At 39.2% G+C, this 22,048-nt stretch overlaps 1 protein-coding gene across 1 annotated transcript; it reads right to left on the reverse strand.

Annotated features, from left to right (window-relative positions):
- Window positions 1-1,675: 1,675 nt before the first annotated feature.
- itfg2 (integrin alpha FG-GAP repeat containing 2) lies at window positions 1,676-16,434 on the reverse strand. The gene is made up of 12 exons (XM_027164030.2): window positions 16,084-16,434; window positions 13,247-13,342; window positions 13,115-13,156; window positions 12,829-13,003; window positions 11,491-11,630; window positions 10,450-10,598; window positions 9,757-9,851; window positions 8,363-8,416; window positions 6,931-7,022; window positions 6,728-6,845; window positions 6,079-6,252; window positions 1,676-1,824 (listed from the first exon to the last, which is right to left on the reverse strand). Exons 1-12 carry the CDS (start codon window positions 16,177-16,179, stop codon window positions 1,760-1,762), a joined length of 1,296 nt encoding a protein of 431 aa, XP_027019831.2. The 5' UTR covers window positions 16,180-16,434; the 3' UTR covers window positions 1,676-1,759.
- Between the last annotated feature and the right edge of the window lie 5,614 nt (window positions 16,435-22,048).

The following is a 22,048-nucleotide window of genomic DNA, read 5'->3' on the forward strand; positions in this document are numbered from 1 at the left end:
CTGAACTGTTCTATATTAAACACAGACTGGGTTGTTTTCTGCCTGATATGGGGAAAAACATACAGGGCACAAAGTTTAAATCATAGGACACATCAAATTCAGAGCACAGCCTTGCACTGAGCCAATCTGACCCGGTGGGAACCAAGCAGAAAGAAAAGTTACTTTAAATTGGCAGTGTGTGAAGATACACACACAAAAACAACTTTCATCGAGCAGTCGGGAGAATCGTAACGTCACCCAAGACACATGCTTTCTAAATATAGCTTATAAATAAAGTTCACTGGAGTTCTGATGTAGTGAATTAACTCTGAAATAAATCCCTATTCGATTGTTTGAGTAAAGTCGATGCCATCAATTGACTTACCAACAGAAATGTGTGGAGTTGTGAAAATCTAAGACTGAATAGGTTTCACCCAAGATGTGTGTGGATTGAGTCTCAATTGTACATTCAAGCCTGTGTGAAATTGTGGGAAATTACTTTTGGAGCACTCGGCAGAGTTGCTCCAGATCTTTCCATGATAACAAGGCAAGAAGGCAGTGGAACTAAATACGGTCAGAAGTGTATGAAAATGGTTCAAGCAGAAGCTTCTGAAAGTCATTACTGGGATACATTTTCTGAAATCTTTTAGAAGGTTTAAAGAGACAGTCGCTCGGTGCATGTAAACTTTCGACTCATCAGAGTTCTGAATTAAATCTGAAATATATTTGCATCTTAGCAATTGTTCGATGTGAATAAAGTAGACACCATAATTGACCATTCAAAAGAAAATGTACAGTAACATGAATTTTTTTTTTTTTTCAGAATTTGAGATTGAATTCCTTCAACAAAATGTGTGTAGTTTTGTTTTTTTGTTGTACATTCAAGACTTTCATGTACATTCAAGATAATGAAACACACAGAGAACATAGGAAATGCTGATAAGTGAAGACAGGTCTAGTCTTAAGGTGGGTGAAGGATCTAGAAGTCGTCAGGATGCTTTAGGTTATTGTGTAGTTGTGTAATAGACTAGTGTGCAACTGCCTGAGTCAAAGCGTTTGCTTCTAAATTTTTAACTGTCTTGTTTAAGTAAAGCACCAAATCATCATATCATTCATCATCCGTATGTGATATATGTGTCGTCTCTGAGAACCAGCTGTGGCATATGACCTGTCAGACCATTCCTGGTGAAACAGGAAGCGACCCGAGCAGGAATGTCACGTTCCCCTGCGCTGTACGTATATGGACAAATGACTTTCAGCCCTCTTCTGTCATGGAAAAAACTTTCAGCTTAAATAATTTAAGCGGCAGGAAAAAAAACCTAGTAATAGAGCTAGCCTCAGAGACGGATTAAATGACCGGGTGTAGATAAGGAGTAGACGATTTACCCTCTGATGTTTCCCAGGCATGCGGGAAGTGGTTAAGAAGTCAGGACCAAATCAGAATAAAACGTCTTCATTGTGTATTTATTATTTACAACATGCTCTTTACTAGGAAAAGTTTGTGTATTTTTTTTCTCTCCAGCAGAAGTTCTCAGGAATAAAAAATGACCAAACGATGTGTCCAAGAAAGAAACACAATGATTCACATTTTCAAACTTGTTTTTTTTTTTGGAAGTAAACAACTTGCTTGATCTTTTGATCTGAATGAAATGAGACACAGCACTTAACACAAAGTGAACAGCAAGTGAACACAAAGTGAACAGTAAGATTCTGAAGACATTTAATCAAAGATCAATAAAACATTTATGAAAAGTACTCGGTGTTATCTTTTTTTCTCTCGTCATACCGGATCTCCGTAAAGTACGCCCCCGATTAGCTTCCGAACGGCTTCTGCGTCACTTGCGTCTGAAACAGAACACAGACTCGTGTTACACAAATACAGACCTACAGCATGTGTGTGCATGAACTATTTTAACCAGAGTTTTTTTTTTTTAACGTATGCTCATTTGGAGAAACTGTGTTGAGAAAATGCTTTCTAAATGAAGGTGTTAGTTTAAAAAACTTCTTACAGATGTTCACGTTTCCCCTATTTGTCGTACATACTGTATAAAAGAATAAATTAAAGCCAGTGATCTATGTTTTGCGGACATGGACGCCTTTAACTGAAAACCCAACTAATGAAATATTAGGCTCATTATTCAAACATATACAAGAATATTTACGCTATCTATCATTTCGGTCTTAGAGCTTTTCATTTTTTTGTCTTTTTTTTATTTTTATTTAAATAATTTATTTTTGTTATTTATGTATTTATTTTAATTTATTCCAAACATTCAGTGCACAGAACCTGATAAAGGTCTAATATGTCTCACCAGATAAATCTTCCATCCAGGTTCTGAATTATAATCATCTTGTGGACAGTAATGGAATTGAAAGATTCACATTAAAAAATGAACAAGTTCTCTGTTATTTCACTTGGAGGTTTAATAGAGCAATAAACTCAGGGCTATAACCTCATCTACTGACAAAACATGCTAAGTCGATATATTTTATTAGCAAATGAAACAATTCACACTTTTTAAAAGAATATGTCAAAGTAATGAGGGTGAAGATGTATACAAGTCTCGGTGTGTGTGCGTGTTTAGATGTGTTTGTACAGTACGTCTATGTGCAAGTGTGTGTGCATGTGTTACTATGTGTGTGTTAGTGTATGTGTTCATATATGTAAGTATGTCAGTGTATGTGTGTGTTAGAATATGTGTGTACTGTATGTGAGTGTATGTGTGTGTATATGTGTATATACGTGTGTATGGGTTAGCGTATGTGTGTATGTGTTAGTATATGTGTGCGTGTGTGGTAGTATGTGAGTGTATGTGTATGGGTTAGCATATGTGTGTATGTGTTAGCATGTGTTAGAATATATGTGTGTATCTGTTACTGTACGTGTTCACATATGTAAATATGTCAGTGTATGTGTGTGTATGTTAGTATGTGTGTGTGTATGTTAGTATATGTGTGTGTATGTGTTAGTATATGTGTGTGTATGTGTTAGTATATGTGTGTGTATGTGTTAGTATATGTGTGTGTATGTGTTAGTATGTGTGTGTGTATGTGTTAGTATGTGTGTGTATGTGTTAGTATGTGTGTGTGTGTGTGTTAGTATATGTGTGTGTATGTGTTAGTATATGTGTGTGTATGTGTTAGTATATGTGTGTGTATGTGTTAGTATGTGTGTGTGTATGTGTTAGTATATGTGTGTGTATGTGTTAGTATGTGTGTGTGTGTGTTAGTATATGTGTGTGTATGTGTTAGTATATGTGTGTGTATGTGTTAGTATATGTGTGTGTATGTGTTAGTATACGTGTGTATGTGTTAGTATATGTGTGTGTATGTGTTGCGTGTGTATGTGTTAGTATATGCGTGTGTGTGTTAGTATATGCGCGTGTATGTGTTAGTATGTGTGTGTGTATGTGTTAGTATGTGTGTGTGTATGTGTTAGTATATGTGTGTATGTGTTAGTATATGTGTGTGTGTGTTAGTATATGCGTGTGTACGTGTTAGTATATGCGTGTGTACGTGTTAGTATATGCGTGTGTACGTGTTAGTATATATGTGTGTATGTGTTAGTATATGTGTGTATGTGTTAGTATATGTGTGTGTGTTAGTATATGTGTGTGTGTTAGTATATGTGTGTGTACGTGTTAGTATATGTGTGTGTACGTGTTAGTATATGTGTGTATGTGTTAGTATATGTGTGTATGTGTTAGTATATGTGTGTATGTGTTAGTATATGCGTGTGTACGTGTTAGTATATGTGTGTGTACGTGTTAGTATATGTGTGTGTATGTGTTAGTATATGTGTGTGTATGTGTTAGTATGTGTGTGTATGTGTTAGTATATGCGTGTGTATGTGTTAGTATATGCGTGTGTACGTGTTAGTATATGCGTGTGTACGTGTTAGTATATGCGTGTGTACGTGTTAGTATATGCGTGTGTACGTGTTAGTATATGCGTGTGTACGTGTTAGTATATGCGTGTGTATGTGTTAGTATATGTGTGTGTATGTGTTAGTATATGTGTGTGTATGTGTTAGTATATGTGTGTGTATGTGTTAGTATATGTGTGTGTATGTGTTAGTATATGTGTGTGTATGTGTTAGTATATGTGTGTGTATGTGTTAGTATATGTGTGTGTATGTGTTAGTATATGCGTGTGTATGTGTTAGTATATGTGTGTGTATGTGTTAGTATATGTGTGTGTATGTGTTAGTATATGTGTGTGTATGTTAGTATGTGTGTGTATGTGTTAGTATATGTGTGTATGTGTTAGTATGTGTGTGTATGTGTTAGTATGTGTGTGTATGTGTTAGTATGTGTGTGTATGTGTTAGTATGTGTGTGTATGTGTTAGTATATGCGTGTGTATGTGTTAGTATATGCGTGTGTATGTGTTAGTATATGCGTGTGTATGTGTTAGTATATGCGTGTGTATGTGTTAGTATATGCGTGTGTATGTGTTAGTATATGTGTGTGTATGTGTTAGTATATGTGTGTGTATATGTGTTAGTATATGTGCGTGTGTATGTGTTAGTATGTGCGTGTGTATGTGTTAGTATATGTGTGTGTATGTGTTAGTATATGTGTGTGTATGTGTTAGTATATGTGTGTGTATGTGTTAGTATATGTGTGTGTATGTGTTAGTATGTGTGTGTGTATGTGTTAGTATATGTGTGTGTATATTGTGTGAGTATATGTGCGTGTGTAGTGTTAGTATGTGCGTGTGTAGTGTTAGTATGTGCGTTGTGTATGGGTAGTATATGTGTGGTATTGTGTTAGTATATGTGTGTGTATGTGTTAGTATATGTGTGTGTATGTGTTAGTATGTGTGTGTGTATGTGTTAGTATGTGTGTGTGTATGTGTTAGTATGTGTGTGTATGTGTTAGTATATGTGTGTGTATGTGTTAGTATATGTGTGTGTATGTGTTAGTATATGTGTGTGTGTGTGTGTGTGTGTGTGTGTGTGTGTGTGTGTGTGTGTGTGTGTGTGGTATGAAATGCAGAAGGACTGAACTGTAAAACCGAATGTCTTAATAGCTTTAAATTCCACTGCTGTTATCTAATCACATCTCCAAAATGTGAAAACAAAACAAACAGATTTTACAAACCAGTCAGAGCTTCTAGCATAATAATATCAGCAGAAAGCTGAGACATGTTGGTAAACACCTCAAAATGTGAGTTAAATTCACTCCAATTCACAAGTATTTCATTACACTTGAATAAATGTGTAAAAGGAAGCAAAGACAAATTTCAGCTCTATTCAAGGACTTCTCAGACAGCTAAAGACTTTTATGTGAGAAATGGCTTCTTAAGTTTTGTTGGTCGTAAACTAAACATTTGGAAACCTGAAAGATCTAAAAAAAAAAAAAAAATTGGGCTTTGATTTATAACGAATGGCTGAAAAAAAGATGAGGCAGTAAATGAAAATGGGATCTGTTTTTTGTATCAGCTTCATCGTTTTCATTCATCTATTTCTTTTTATACTCTGAACCCTTGAAGATTGAGGAAACAGAGTCCAACAGAAATCAGCAGATCTTTCTGAAAGACTCAACACGGAGGAACATTGTATTGCTGTTTAAGACGCTGTGTTATATTTATATATATATATATATACATGACACCAGGATCTACATAGTGACACCAAGACGTCACATGACTGGCTGATTTTCACCCTGGTGAAGCCTGATTGCACTTTAAATGACTTTTTTTTGTCTCTCTCTTTATTTATCTCAAATCAACCTGAGAAAAAACATGAAGTGACACAGCAGTCTCCAAAATGTAATCCTTATTATTAATGAAATTCTGAACCTCTATTTATAGAAATGCCATAAACAAGAGAAATAAGATTTCAAGAACAAGAGGAATAGTTATTGATCATGTCCCTGACCTATTTTACTTATAAAGCATCACACACCTAGTAAACAACTTGGGTTATGGTTCCTCAGGAAAATAACTATTTACTGAAATGAACATGTGACATGCGGTTTGACCGTTTACCATTTGTTCAAAACACGCACGCGCACACAGACACGCACACACAGACACGCACACACAGACACGCACACACGCACGCACACACACACACACACACACAGTTCCTCACCCACTCCCAGCTTGCTCAGCAGATCTGTATATTCTGGTCTCTGCTCCAACACTCTCCTGAGGCTGGTGGGTTCCATGCACTCCAGTTCGACTCTCCAGTACACGTAGATCTTTTGACAGAAGCTCACATACACCAGACAAGGGATGTTCTTGCCCTGCTTGCACGCGTACAGCCCTGCAACATTACAGAACCACAAAGGAGCCGTGACTGTACTGATGCACGATAGTGTACATGTATTTAGATATCATGTGTATGTAGATATCATCATTACACATGCACCTTATTTAACACTTATAAATAAGCATGTACACAGCGTCTGTGATCGCATTCGATATAAATCTAGTGTGTTTGTGTATAAATGAATCTTGCTTTATTGTGTGTATAACTGTTTCCACTACAGTGTGTTACGTTTAGTTATATAAAACAAAATAATAATTATATAACCTCACTGCAAGATGCACTCATCCTTGACTAACAAAGTGCTCAGGATGACAGAAAGGAGAGTTTAGAATGGCAGAAAGGGAGGAAAGATGGCATGGAGTCTTCTAAAGCTCCGATACTGACAACTAGTGGTGAGTCATGTGATTGCATTTACAGCTTGCTACTGTATCATGCTCTATTCCAACACCTGTAAATCTAACAATCTTACCGGCACAGAAAGCATTCACGTTCTCATCAAACTGGAATCGGACGACCATGCGATTATGGTCGATGATGTAAGTCTGGCCGTCCCAGGCACACGCCACCACCTCCTCTCTGCCGTCACCCTGAATACACAACCGTATACACTGTGCAGCTCAGTCAGTTAAAAAAAAACTCTTTAAAAACCTGCTATGACTTTTATCTACTTACTGTAACATCCAGTTTCTGCAGTGCGAAGAGCTGGTGATCCACCTGCACTGACCACAGGAGCTGCTCAGAGCTGTCCATGAGCTTCAGGGTCCCTGTGCAGATAAAACAAACACTATAAAACTGGGGGGGGGAAAGACTCTGAAACGTGCCTGACTGATATAATGACATTCAAGATCAGGAGTTTCACAATGAAATCAGTCATCCTCAATCCTAAATTCGAACATGCCTAGTTTTATATTTTTCAGGTTAAAACAAAGCTTTGGATCAGTCAAATTTGAGTCAGCACCAAATGGTCAAGGAATCATCTGCTCATAACACCTTTAGGTAGAACACAGTGTGTTTTTGTGTGCCATCATATATTCAAGGCGATTCAGGTGAAAATGAAACAGTGTGGAATATATATGTATATGCCCACCCAAATTTAGATCTTGCCTAACCAGTCAAAGTTGGATTTATTTATTTTAGCCAAAGGGAAAAAAGGGACTGTTAGCAGTGAGGAAAAGACATGAGGCAGAGATGGAGGTAGCAGAGATGAGGATGTTGAGGTTCTCTTGAGGATGTTGAGGTTCTCTCTGAGCACATCAGAGGGACAGCTCAGGTTGGCTGTTTTGGGGACAGAGAGGTCAGAGAGACTAGATTTGGACATGTACAGAGGAGGGAGATGGTTATATTGGTAGAAGGATGTTGGAGATGGAGCTGGCAGGTAAGAGAACAAGAGGAAGGACAAAGAGGAGAAATATGGATGTGTTAAATGAGGACATGAATGTAATTGGTGTAAAAGTAGAGTATGCTGAGGATAGAGTTAGGTGGAAACACATGATTCACTTTGGTGACCCCTAACGGGAAGAGCCAAAGGGAAAAATAACAGAAAATACCAGCATTCATTCATTAATAAATTCTGATTAGATGGGCAGCCTACGGCCAATGTACAATGATCTGTCTGCAGCAGCCCACACAAAGACCTGCCCCCCCCACAGCCCACACTAGTTTTTCACCACTCTCCTCACACTTAGTCTCTAACTCTTTAAAGTTTTCCTACTTTTCTCAGTGTGTGATTGCTGTGCAGCAGCTAAGAAATGTTCATAATTTGACCGACATTAAATTTTATTACGTTTAAGCCTATAAAGCAAACTAGTGCTGTCTGTGTCTCTGCTGCTAGCACATCAGAGCATACAGCTAATTCCAGTTTACCCTCCACAAGCACTGCTCCTCCCCAGTCCTCACCAAGTGCCCCATTACTGAAGCATGCATCCTGCAGAAGCAACAAAGAAAACCATCGACTGTATAAAAAAATGCTATTAGGGCTCTGTGGATTGCTTATGGGAGAACTGAATTAGGTGTTGGGGCACTACAACTGATTGGCCACCAATTATTTGTACCAGCCCACCCTAATATAATCGGCTGGAACGTCTCCATAGCTCATGCTGCTTACCATCTAAAGTACAGAGAGCAAATAAGCCTCCTTTTGAGTCATCATCCTTCGATCCTACAGAAAAAAAAACAGAACAGGGCAAAGTTTACCTCTGAATACAGTTTACTAAATGCAATCATGAACTGCATGTGTTAAAGGTGTGGTTTTTATTTGTTATACTGTTAGAGATAATATTAATATTACATAAAGCACTTTATTAGGAAAACCTGCACATTCATGTAGATATCAAATCGGCCAATCACGCAGCAGCGGCTGAACTGCAGGAAATCATGCAGATACAGGTACAGAGCTTCGGTGAATGTTCTCATCAGGTTACCAGACTCATAAGTGACTCTTATCCTCTACAATATCTCTCCCCCTGCCTCTAGAGCAGTCTTTAGAGTTTACAGACAAAAAACGTCCAGAGAGAATTAGCTGCGCACACTGTACCCTGTACCCTCGAGGCAGATAAACTAAAGAAGAATAGACTACATACAAATCCCTCTCCTGTCAACCAAGAGCAGGAACCCTGTTTAGACTGCTGTACAAACCAGCAAGTTTCGGTCAAAGTCACTGAGATCACATTTTATTCTACATTCTGATGTTTGATATTAAAGGAACTGAAGCTCCTGACATGGTCGTGGAGAACTGAATGTATTCTGCTGCTATAACGTGATTGGCTGATTAGTTAATACTAAATAAACGTGATTGACAGCTCGGTCATAACATTTTTTGGGGCAAGTTGGCTTAGAAATGTATAAATGTATCAGAGAGAAGGAGAGAGGGAGGGAGAGGGAGGGGGGAGGGGGGCAGGAAGAGAAAGGTGAGAGAGAGAGGGGGGAGGGAGGGGAGAGAATGGGGGTCGGGTGCTGTTCTCTGATCTCTGTCTCTTTCTCATCTCTTCTCCTCTTCTCTCTGCTATCTTTCTCTTTCTCTCTCTCTCTCTCTCCTCTCTTTCTTTCTCTTTTCCTTTCTCTTCTCTCTCTCTCTCTCATCTCTCTCTCTCTCTCCCTCTCTATCTCCGTCTCTTCTCTCTCTCTCTCTCTCTCTCTCTCTCTCTCTTTTCTCTCTCTCTCTCTTTTTTCTCTTTCTCTTTCTTTCTCTATCTCTCTCTCTTTCTTCTCTCTGTCTCTCTTTCTCTCTCTCTTTTCTCTCTCTCTCACTCTTTTTTCTCTTTCTCTCTCTCTCTGTCTCTCTCTCTTTTCTCTCTCTTTCACTCTTTTTTCTCTTTCTCTTTCTTTCTCTATCTCTCTCTCTTCTCCTCATCTCTCTCCTTTTTTTCTTTCTTTCTCTTTCTTTATATTTTTTTTTGTCATCTCTCTCCTTTCCTCTCTTTTATCTCTTTCTTCTATTATCTCTATTTCCCGTTCCTTATTGCGTAGACTCGAGTGAGAGAGAGTGTGTTCATGCAGTACCCCTACTGATGCTGCCTATCAAATGGGTCGACACGTTCTTGTTATGAATGCGGCCGGTGGTCAGATGAAGAACCACGTCTCTAGAGGGCCCTTCTCTGTAGTGGGAGTAAAAAAAACAGGTACATCTGATCTTTTTGTTTCTTTTGAACATCATGTCATGTACCAGCCCACATAACCAAAACATAGCAGCTCTCAACGACTTCCATTCATATGAATGCCCATTTTCCTCTTGTCTGCACTTGGGACTGAGGTAATAAATAAACTTGGCCTCAGTGCTGAATAACAGAAACCGTGGAAACCGTGGAAAAGCCAAAGTACAAACAGTGTAACATCATCTGATCATCATTCAGTCGTTTAGCTTTTAATTCTCACTTCCCAAGATGTGTGTGTATGTAGCGCATGACACATTAACCGGCTCTGATTCAAAACTCGGTTATAACAAGGACGACATTTTACCCTGATACAGCTAAGCCCGACGATTCCGCATTGAAATGAATGCGTCTCAGATTCTGTGATATAATAAAAGTGAAGGTTCCTGGACTCTCAGGTGAGACTAAGAACATTGTGTTGTACATAACATTTTCAATTGCTGAGGATCTTCGAGGATTTACAAAAGTGTTAGATATGAATTTTACGACTTTTATTAATATATTAGAATAACTCTCATCCACAGAGAGATTAAGAAGCACTTACCCTGCAGATTCTGCCACACGGCTCTCTCCTGTCGTTGCACTGCCATCTTGTGTCCAGGAACAGAGCAGGATGGCGTAACCACAGCCTGGCTGAGAGACCATGAGCTCAGGCCTGCCGTCTGGAGCCGGGTTTACTGATAAACTGTCCACCTGGAGGGGAAAATAAGGGTTGAAGGTGTCACTATTAGGCTAGCTTTTATCCGATGACATTTTGTATATTTTAGGTGAAAGTGTTTATTATATAAGTGAAAAGTGAAAGTGACGTGACATATGGCTAAGTACGGTGACCCACACTTAGAATATGTTCTCTGCGTTTAACCCATCCTAAGTGCACACACACACAGCAGTGAAAACACACAAACCGTGAACACACACCCGGAGCAGTCGGCAGCCATTTATGCTGCGGCGCCCGGGGAACAGTTGGGGGTTTTGGTGCCTTGCTCAAGGGCACCTCAGTCGTGGCCGGCCCGAGACTCAAACCCACAACCTTAGGATTAGGAGTCAGACTCTCTAACCATTAGGCCACGACTTCCCCATATACATCCTACTTTCGGACCAGGACATGAACACCAGTGTGTGAGTGAAGGAATAAAACTACAAATCAATATGTTGTATTACACCTTTTATTAAAACACCTATTATTGCATCCCTCGTGTTTAGGTTGTTTTTTCTACAACCATCGTGCGCTTGGTTTTGGTAAAAAACACAGTCAACTCTTTTAACAGCTTTATACTTGGTTCCAGTTTACTTTATGATTAAAAGCTGAAATCTGAGAAAAGCACCAAATGCTCATCAGAAGAAGCCTTTACTTGGCTCAGTTGGGGTAAGAGCTCAGGGTTAGGCATGATGCAATGTCCTTGGTGCAGACAAAAGTTAAGGGTCTAGCTCAAGGGCCCAACAGTGACAGCTTAGAGGTGCTGGTGCCTGAACCCCAACCTACTGATCCAGTAACACAGAGACAATGTTTGAGGTCATTAAACATAGAGACACTGCCAGGTCATTAAACATACAGTAACTGAACTGTAGTAGTGTGAACATGTACCTGTCCCTCCAAAAGCCACTTCTTCAGCAGAATTAGCTGACCAGAAGTCAGGTCTGTGGCATCAGACGGCTCCTCCCAGCGGAAAGCTCGCACTACGCGGTCGGTGTAGCCCACGACCAGCTCGCTGCGTCCGTCACCGTCTAACACACACGCAGACACACACGCACGATCTATACATCTTACTTTACAAAGAAAATACATGACATTTCAGGGTCCTGGGATATTACCTTATAGATAAAGAACATTTTATAGCACTTAGTGTTCTTGGGTACATATCAGTTTGTCGATTTTATCCAGATTTATTAAATTATGAGTGAATCACATGTACACAGCTCTCTTTAAGCCAATATCACAGCTTTATGAGAAAGTTTAGATCAGAGCTCTGGATGCAAAAATGTTAAATATATAAAAGACCTGGATTGGTGTTTTGGGTCATTATCATGCTGGACGGTGAAATTCTTCAGCTGTCTTAAATATACTGGTGTTTTGAGAAGACGACTGCACCATTTAAGCTGGCCACTTGTCACCATCGTCCTGAGCATGAGGCAGGAAACTTGCTGTTGAGGAACCAGTCTAATGTTCTGATGTTCAAGGAGGTTGTGTGTTCAGTGGGTTCAATCAGTAGGTGTTCTGAGGCCCGGAGTGAATATATTCTGCTTCTAAGATTTTAAATAAAACGTTTTCAGTTCATGTTGTAGTGACGTGAATTTCTTTGGATCTGGGTTACAATCTGTAATGATCTAGAACTGGGCAAAAGTATATTTATTTATTTATTTATTTGTATTTTTGTTCAAGGCAAACTCTGGCATAAAACAGATGCTTATAGACAAAAGATCCAAATGATTATTTATAGAAGAATTCTTTTTGTTTGCCTTATTACAGGAAAGCGGGTGGCGGCAGGTGAGGTCACCTTTTATTTGACAGTGTACATATAAATGTGTGAAAACGTAGAAGCTGGAAATGCAGACAGTGTGAAACTTAATTAAACATAAAGAACTTGTAATATTTACAGTCGTTTCAATGCAGTTTTATTTGTATACGTTATAAGTGACTTTATCCCTAAGGTGACGGTAGTGAGGAGGCGATACGAGGAAGAAACCCTGAGAGGAACCAGAAACAAAAGGGGACCTCATCTGGGTAACACCAAAGAGTGTGATTATAAATCAGTTCCCTTCTGTATGCTCAAAACATCCTGTTCAAATCTGTTCATTCTAGTTTTAACATCAAGTCTGTTTTGTTGAATTAAATGGATATAAAATGTGGGTTTAAGTGTAATGTCTGATTAATTTCTGATAAATATTTAAAAAACTGAAAAGAGTTGCTAAGTGTTCGACTCACCGATGTCGCTGATGAGCATGACTTTCGTGTTAGCTGGGATGTGCTGTGTAAAACACGGCTTCTGGTCGTCCCCGAACAAACACTCGGGCTGGCTGGAGGATTCGGCTTTGGCTGCAGCGGAGGTGATATCAAACAGGTGGAACCAGCCTTCTGCACCTACAGCCACCACGAGGTTCTGGTAAAAAAAAAAAACCACAGTGGTCAAATCCAGGTATCTAGAACATTGACCAAAATAGATTTATCTTAGTTGTCAAAGTAAAAAAGTGACTTTTACATGCTGCATTACCTTGCCTTTGTTACAGAGGTCTCCTACTCCCACACAGGTGAGCTAGCAACAAAACACAGTTGTGAACCAATAATATTTTGTATTATATTCATCACTACTAGTGAGATTGAAAAGACTAATAATCTGACTTACCATTCCTACACATGTTCTAGTGATCCAGGGCTTGGAGTCATCATTCTTATAGATGTATAACTTCCCACTGGTGTCGCCGACCACAAGTTCATTTAACTAAAGAGTAAAATATGTGATTTACACAGATTATATAATATACACAACATTTATTCGTCTTGTTCAACCAATTCATGTCGTTCCAATCTAGGGAACACTGGGAGCACTAAACTCTGGATGTACCGGTCTAACATGCATCCACATTAGGTGTAACAGCTGGAGAACGTACCACTGCACCATTGGAGAACGTTAACTACACCATTTGTTAAAGTTATTACTTCAAGTAACTTCAAAATAATATTGATCTAAAAACTGACAAAAAAAAAAAAAAAAACACAGACGCCTCCATGTTTGTCTTTTGTTAGCAACAATCTATCCAGCTGACTGTGATGAGAGGTATATATTTTCCTCCTCAAAGCAGTGGGCTATATAGTCAGTGTCAGAGATTCAAGAAGCAAATTTGTACATGGTAATGGATCTTCTGCCAGGTAAGACAGAGGTCAGAAGTGCACTTGAGTAGGCAGCAGGCAGCCATTTATTAGTCAGCCACCATGAACTGAGTGTGACAGTAATTTGTTGCTAGATTTGGTGACTGCTTAGACTTCTTTAGTGACATTATTGCTCCCATTGACCAATCACTATCGGTCCCAATTACTAATCACAATCACTATTGTTACCAATCACCAATCACTATTATTCCCAATCACCATTATTCTCGATAACTAATCACCTATCATTATTGTTACCATCAACCGATCATTATTGTTCCCTATGATCAATTTAATTGCTCCCAATGGCCAATCACTGCTGTTCCCAATGACCAATCACTATCGTTCCCAATAACTAATCACAGATAATTATTGTTCCCTATTACCAATCAGCAATCACTATTATTGCCAATCACCATTATTCTTGATAACTAATCACCAAGCATTATTGTTACCATCCACCAGTAACTATTGTTCCCTATGATCAATCCTATTGCTCCCAATGGCCAATCACTACTGTTCCCAATGACCAATCACAGATCATTATTGTTCCCAATAACTAATCACAATTATTCCCAATAACTAATCACCACCACTATTATTCCCAATCACCATTATTATTGATAACTAATCACCAATCATTATTGTTACCATCGACCAATCAGTATTGTTCCCAATGATCAATCACTATTGTTACCATCAACCAATCACTAACGTTCCCAATGACCAATCACTATCATTACCAATAACTAATCACAGATAATTATTGTCCTCAAAAACTAACCGCAATTATTCCCAATAACTAATAACCACTCACTATTATTCCCAATAACTAATCACCAATCACTGTTGTTCTCAATGACCAGCATTTAACACTTTAGTGCCTGCCACACTTGTTGCGAAGCTCCAGACTCTAGGACTAAACAGATCTCTGTGCAGCTGGATTCTGGACTTCCTGACAGGCAGGAGTCAGGTGGTAAGAATGGGCAGCAATACTTCATCCCCGCTGATCCTCAACACTGGTGCTCCTCAGGGCTGTGTCCTCAGCCCACTCCTGTACTCCCTGTACACACACGACTGTGCAGCCACCCATAGCTCCAACGTCATCGTCAAATTCGCTGATGACACAACGGTGATAGGCCTGATCACTGACAACGATGAGACGGCCTACAGAGAAGAGGTGAGCACCCTGACTACATGGTGTCAGGAGAACCACCTCTCACTCAACATTGACAAGATCAAGGAGCTGGTGGTGGATTTCAGGAGACAGAGGAGTTAATACAAACCCATCACCATCAACAAGACACCTGTGGAACGAGTGAGCAGCTTTAAGTTTCTCGGTGTCAACATCAGCAAGGATCTCACCTGGGCCACACACACTGACGCAGTACTGAAGAAGGCACACTTCCTGAGACGGCTGAGGAAGTTTGGAATGAGCCCCAGCATCCTCAGAACATTCTACACCTGCACTATAGAGAGCATCCTGACGGGTTGCATGGTTTGGGAACGGCACCACTGGCAACCGTAAAGCTCTGAAAAGGGAGCTCTGTTGGAGGTGAGCTTCCCTCCAGGACATCTACACCAGGCGGTGTATAAGAAAGGCCCGGAGGATCATCAGCGACTCCAGCCACCCGTCCCACAGACTGCTCTATATGCTCCCCTCAGGAAGACGTCTCCGCAGCATCCGATCCAGTCGACTGAGGGATAGCTTTTTCCCTCAGGCTATCAGACTAACCAACAATCACAACTAATACACCCTACAGCATACTTTTACAATATGGTATGCCACACACTGCACCTAACTTCGGACTATCCACTGGACTACACACTCACACTGCACTAGACACAAGACACACTGGACTTTACATACACACTGCATTCAATGCCATAATCCATCTGCTACCACTAGATACCATCCGATGCACAATTCTGTACCCGTACAATCTGTTTTGCCCCTTATAGTATTTTATATTATAATATATTTACATATATAGCCTTTTTTTTAATAAACATTTCTCTTGGATATTTTCACAGTAAAAAAAAGTGTTCTTGATAGAAAGTCAAGTATACTGTATGTGTAAAAGTTTAGTTTGTGATGCTGTAACCAAAAATAACTTCATAATCGATCACTCTCCGTTCTGACAAATGATTCTATTCTAACAGATGTCTTCAGAAAATTTCTGGATATTTCCATAACCTGGATCCATCAATAAAATTAGTCCATGCCCTATATAGGTGATGCCACCTGGTGACGTCACCTTCTGCGCATGCTCTAGCCACTTTCCCCTGAAAAGAGCTGGTGGATGAACTTACAGAGTCATTATCGGCGTCTCCGAGGCAGATAGCATGAGGAAACAGAGAACCTGTGAAGTCCAAACACACACGCTGAACAAAACTCAGGGAACGCATGTCCTCTCTGTTTACTGTGCGTGCGTGTGTGTGTGTGTGTGTGTGTGTGTGTGTGTGTGTGTGTGTGTGTGTGTTTTCAGGTAAAGCAATAAAACATTACTGACATACAGCTTTCCAGCTAAATAACAGTAACGTTGAACATTTTATACCATATTACACTTCAAACTAAATGATAATGTCGAGGTTTCCATCATTAACATTCTGTTAGCTAGCTACAGCACCTTCCCAACACAAACACAACACGTGACCAAAACACGGAAGTACTGTTTTTTGTTTCAAAATAAAAGCCTCTTAAAATTAAATTGCAATAATAATAATAATTATTATTATAATAATAATAATAATAATAATAATAATAATAATAATAATAATAATAATAACAATAATTGAATATTTAAGAAATCAATAACAAATCGTGTGGCATACGTATAAAAAGATATGTTTGGTACCAAAAACAAGACAGCTTGGTGAAGCATGGTGGTGGCAGTATTATGCTGTAGGGCTGCTTCTCTGCTGATCTTTATTTTGGCACCAAAATCTGCAGGGGTCTTTTAGACAGGTGAAGATGACGAAAAAATCCATTTTTAAGCATAATGATGACTCCAAGAACAAACAAGTCAAGAAATCAGGAAGCTTTTGTTGTTGTTTCAACCATATATAGGTGTTGCAATTCACAGTGAAATGAGACAACGTTTCTCCAGGACAATTCAAGTTTATTTGTATAGGGCTTTTTCCAATGACATTGTCTATGTTTATTTACAGAATATAAACATAGAACAAAAGGTTATTATACAGAATAATATAAAGATTAATAGAATTCAAAATTCAAGATTAATATTAGATAGATGTGCTACATAAAACAAAGGCAGAGCTAAGGATTTATTTAGTTGTGCAACCTGGTGCAAACAGTGAAGGACAAAATACAATGCAAACAAAAGACAAGACATTTTACAAAAAACAATACACAAAAGCAGCGCTGACCAGTGTACATGCTGTATGTTCTATATTGCATGTGCAGAAATACTTTATAGCATGCAAAAAGAGCAAAAACTGTGTGCAAAAACAGCATGTAAACAGTTTGACATGGGTGGTGCTGTGTACATGTATATCGGAAGAGTGTGTATTTGGTGTAGGTCTGTGCAGTCCATAGAGTTCATGTGTGTGTGTTTGTGTGTATTGTGCTTGGTACAGTTCAGTTCAGTTCAGTTATTGAGGAGTCTGATGGCTTGTGAAAAGAAATACACAAACAAAGTTACACAGTCTGGTTGTGAGGGCCCAAATGCTTCGGTACCTTTTTCCCGAACGCAGGAGGGTGAAGAGTGTGTGTGAGGGGTGTGTGGGGTCATCCACAATGCTGTTGGCTTTGTGTATGCAGCGTGTGGTGTAAGTGTCCATAATAGAGGGAAGAGAGACTCCAATGATGTTCTCAGCTGTCCTCACTATCTGCTGCAGGGTCTTGCGATCTGAGATGGTGCAGTTCCCAAACCAGACAGTGATGCAGCTGCTCAGGATGCTCTCAGTAGTCAGGATGGGGGGAGGGAGATGTGCCTTTCTCAGCCTTCGTATGAAGTAGAAGTAGACAAGAAGAGACCAGAAGTAGAGACGCTGCTGGGCTTTCTTGGTGATGGAGAAAGAAATTTGGTGCTCTTGACAGATGATCCGTCGATGTTCAGTGGAGAGTGGTCACTGTGTGCTCTCCTGAAGTCAACAACCATCTCTTTGGTTTTATTAACATTCAGAGAAAGGTTGTTGGCTCTACACCAGGCAGTTAGCTGTTTCTCCATCTCTCTGTATGCTGACTCGTCGATCTTGCAGATGAGACCCACCACGGTCATGTCATCAGAGAACTTGATGATATGGTTCGATCTGTGTATCGCTACACAGTGGTGAGTCACCAAACGAAGAGCTCCAGACAGAGAGGAAAGACGTTTCTGAAAGTTCCAATCAGAGGTCAGATCTAAATCCTATCAAAAACCTGTAAATAAATAAATAAATAAATAAATAAATAAATAAATAATGGATTTATCTTTGCAAAACCCTAGTTTTAGCCTTGTTTTTATCCGCTATACATGAGTTGACCTCCAGGTGGCAGTGTGTCTGCATGCAAAGTTCCTTTCAATCACAAAGAACTGTTTATCTGTAGTTACAAACCTGTTGGTTTTTGTCCTTCTACAGAATTTCTGGTTGATTACTGTGCATCTGTTCAACATGGAATAGAAAACAAACTTCATAAAGTGAATTTTATTCCTCTTCTTTCACAACAGAAACCTTCAACCTACTTATAAACAAATTAAGATTTACAGGGCCTATGACTTCAATAGAACATGTATGTGGTGGGAAAATGCACGTATGTGAGTTTAAATGTTGCTACAGGCTTAGTCATGAAGTGAATCTAGGCCACATGGCCCGGATGGAAAAGCAGACTGTTTACAGTGTGAAAGGCAGCAGGGTGGCATGGAGGCTGGTGTGTTGTATGGTGTGTGTGTGTGTGTGTGTGTGTGTGTGTGTGTGTGTGTGTGTGTGTGTGTGTGTGTGTGTGATCTAGAAAATTGGACAGAGACCTCAACATGTGCAAAGCTTCTGGGAAGGCATTGAGATTTTTGTGACACTTTTTACATTTACACGTTTCAGGCAGTTTCATCTCACTGGAATACAATGTAATACAAAGACCATTCAAGTGTCACACAAAGTGTTAATCCATGGTGTATATTCAGGATGTCATTTGGATTATACTTCCCTGTGTGCTTGCTTGCTTTCTTTCTTTCTCTCTCTCTCTCTCTCTCTCTCTCTCTCTCTCTCTCTCTCTCTCTCTCTCTCTCTCTCTCTGTGCTAGCAGTCATTTTATAGCAGTTAGCATACGTGTTGTTGCTCACAGGCAGCTTTATGTATGTGTTATTGTTCATGTATATATTGCTTGAGTAAAGTGTGTGTGTGTGTGTGTGTGTGTGTGTGTGTGTGTGTGTGTGTGTGTGTGTGTGTGTGTGTGTGTGTGTGTGTGTGTGTGTGTGTGTGTGGCCCAGGTAAACATTCCACCATTAAAACAATGACATTACTCAGAACGTCCGAAAACCCTAGAGGTAAAAAATAGACAAAAGTCAAAGGTTTTTTTGTGAAAGTGAGAAAGCACATACTACAATTAGCATAGGACAAACACACACACACACACACACTCTCTCTCTCTCTCTCTCTCTCTCTCTCTCTCTCTCTCTCTCTCTCTCTCTCTCTCTCTCTCTCTCTTTCTCTCTCTCTCTCTCTAAAGGTTTGTTTGTGATTTTATTTATTAAAATAATTTATATGTAATTACTATAACCAAAAATATATATAATTACTATAACCAAAAATAATAATAATAATCAGAGAGAAGAATAAACACAAACTGATCTAAAGAATATATCCAGCACAAAATTTCCTCAAACATAAACAAGAGTAAATGGTGAGAGGGGACACCATGATGATGGAGATCCTGCTCCACCCCAGGCCTTGAAACCATCTGTTCCATCTCTGTCTGTTTAGAAGTTCAAAAGGTCAGAGGTTTCAGACAGTTATCAGTTTATCTGTGAAGCACTAGAGCTCAGAAGAAGACTTGTTGAGATGCATCTGAATAAGAGTGTGTTCACACAAGCATGTGTGTGTGGGAGTGCTCACAAAAACACAGCACTAGACACCATGGTTTTACGCTTGCCTAATGACAGCCCGAAGTAGAATCTCACAAAATGGATCCTGTCACTCACAACCTCTGAGTAATGTTTTCATAAGAGAGATTATAAGAGAAAATTAATTTTAAAAAAAAGTCAGTGTTGAACAAGTGAGTTGTTCTGCATAGCGTGTGCAAGAAAATCACTTCCATTAAGACAACATGAGAGTCAGGCTTATATACCTGGTGTAAAAACATAAAGTTTTTTAAGCCGGAATGACTTTTAAATGTCATAATGGGAATATGTCTTCATAAACACATTCATTTATACTTCATACTATAAAATCAGACACCTTTCCGAGCCAAATGAAGACGATTGTGTTTACATGCAGTTACATGCAGGAAGCAGAATTTCACTTGAGCTAATTAGCCATCATATCAGTCATATCAGTAAAACGCCAGTGAAGACTTTAACCGGCTTTCTATGCTAGTTAGGTAATAATGATCCATCTAAAAATATCCATCAAATACTTACTGCTAGACGGCTAGCGCATGCTCTTACTGAGGAGTTGCATGTGCTATAATTTATTTCAACAAAGCTGTAAGCATCAAGAGACTTTCCACTGCTTAGCATCATTTATCCTCTGACAGAGCGCTAATCTATGAGGATTTTCTAAAGTTAAACCATTTGAAAGTGTTAGTTTATCTGAATAGCACTGAATAAAATAATTTCGGTCATAGTATAAATGATTAAAGTCAGGTTGCAAGGCTACTCGGCTCTTTTTGCACCCAGGTTAGCATGCAGCTTTTTTACCACTGAAGATCTTTGTTTTTAAAAGCTGCAGATCAGCTTGTGCATGTCAGTTTTAGGGTAGCATATTTTGTAGAAGAAAGCATTCAGGATTCTTTTTCATATGTTTTTTTTTCTTCATCTGAGTTTTATTTATCATTTTTGTATTCATTGGCTTGCTAGCCAGATTGCTAGCGGTCAATATGCTTGGCTAACTAGTTAGCAAGTTGGTTTTATGTTTCTCAGATGAAGCTTTCTGAGTACACTGTTTATATATGGAATCATTATTTAAAGACACTAGATTTTTATCACAGTAATACAGTTGCTCACAAAAAGCTCTTTTCATCCGTCTGTTGCTCGATATTACATCACTAATAATACGCTGATGGATGTGAGGCTTTTCGGTGAAAAGAAAGCTCCAATGAAGGCATGTCAAAGAGAAATAATAAAAATCACATCATTCTGTAAATGCAATCTTTCAAACGCAACATGCAATTTAATGTACATTTCTTCTGTCACTTCAGAGAAACGTAGCTGTCACAGTTCATTCTGTTCAGTTTGGAAGAAATGATAACAGGTCCAAAAGCCTGTGTTTTTGTTGTTCTCTTTTTTTTCATTTAAAATTAGAAATTAACAGAATTGTTTTGATTTTTTTTAAAGTGAAAACAATTTTTTGTCCATGATGTCTGTGATGTTGATTTTTAGCAATGATTATCAGGTTTTACACAAAAACCTGTTCTATTAAAGATAAAGTGTGCTTTAGATGAGAATACAACATTCTGGATCAAAGCGTCATTTCTTTAAACTGAATTTAACCCAAAACTAACTTGAAATGTTTGGACTCTGTGTGTTCTATTAAATTGATCTGGTCACATAAGAAAAGCGCTAATATTAGATATCTAATATTCCTGCATTCTGATATTCCAATACTCCTGTATTAGATATTCTGACATCACTGTAATGTGATATTTTCGATATTCCTGTATTCTGATATATGGACATTCCTGTATGCTAATATTTCCGATATTCCTTATTCTAACTAACATTTCAATATTCCTGTATTCTGATATTCCGATATTCCTGTGTCCTAATATTCCAATACAGGGGGGCACGGTGGCTTAGTGGTTGGCACGTTTGACTCACACCTCCAGGGTTGGGGGTTCGATTCCTGCCTCTGCCTTGTGTGTGGAGTTTGGATGTTCTCCCCGTGCCTCGGGGGTTTCCTCCGAGTACTCCAGGTTTCCTCCCCTGGTACCATGCATGGTAGGTTGATTGACATCTCTGGAAAATTGTCCGTAGTGTATGACTGAATGAGAGAGTGTGTGTGTGTGTGTGTGTGTGTGTGTGTGTGTGTGTGTGTGTGTGTGTGCCCTGCGATGGGTTGGCACTCCATCCAGGGTGTATCCTGCCTTGATGCCCAATGACGCCTGAGATATTTCCCCGTT

The sequence above is a fragment of the Tachysurus fulvidraco genome, chromosome 10 (assembly GCF_022655615.1).
Source record: "Tachysurus fulvidraco isolate hzauxx_2018 chromosome 10, HZAU_PFXX_2.0, whole genome shotgun sequence".
NCBI classification, from domain to species: Eukaryota; Metazoa; Chordata; class Actinopteri; order Siluriformes; family Bagridae; genus Tachysurus; species Tachysurus fulvidraco.

What these genes read in the sequence shown, in the direction of transcription:
- itfg2 (XM_027164030.2), bottom strand. Translation starts at nt 16,179, where the DNA reads ATGCGTTCCCTGAGTTTTGTTCAGCGTGTGTGTTTGGACTTCACAGGT. An exon ending in AGTGGCTTTTGGAGGGACAG is followed by an intron (nt 10,599 to 11,490) that starts GTACATGTTCAC and finishes TTTCCCCTCCAG; the next exon opens with GTGGACAGTTTATCAGTAAA. An exon ending in GCTGAGCAAGCTGGGAGTGG is followed by an intron (nt 1,825 to 6,078) that starts GTGAGGAACTGT and finishes GTTCTGTTTCAG; the next exon opens with ACGCAAGTGACGCAGAAGCC.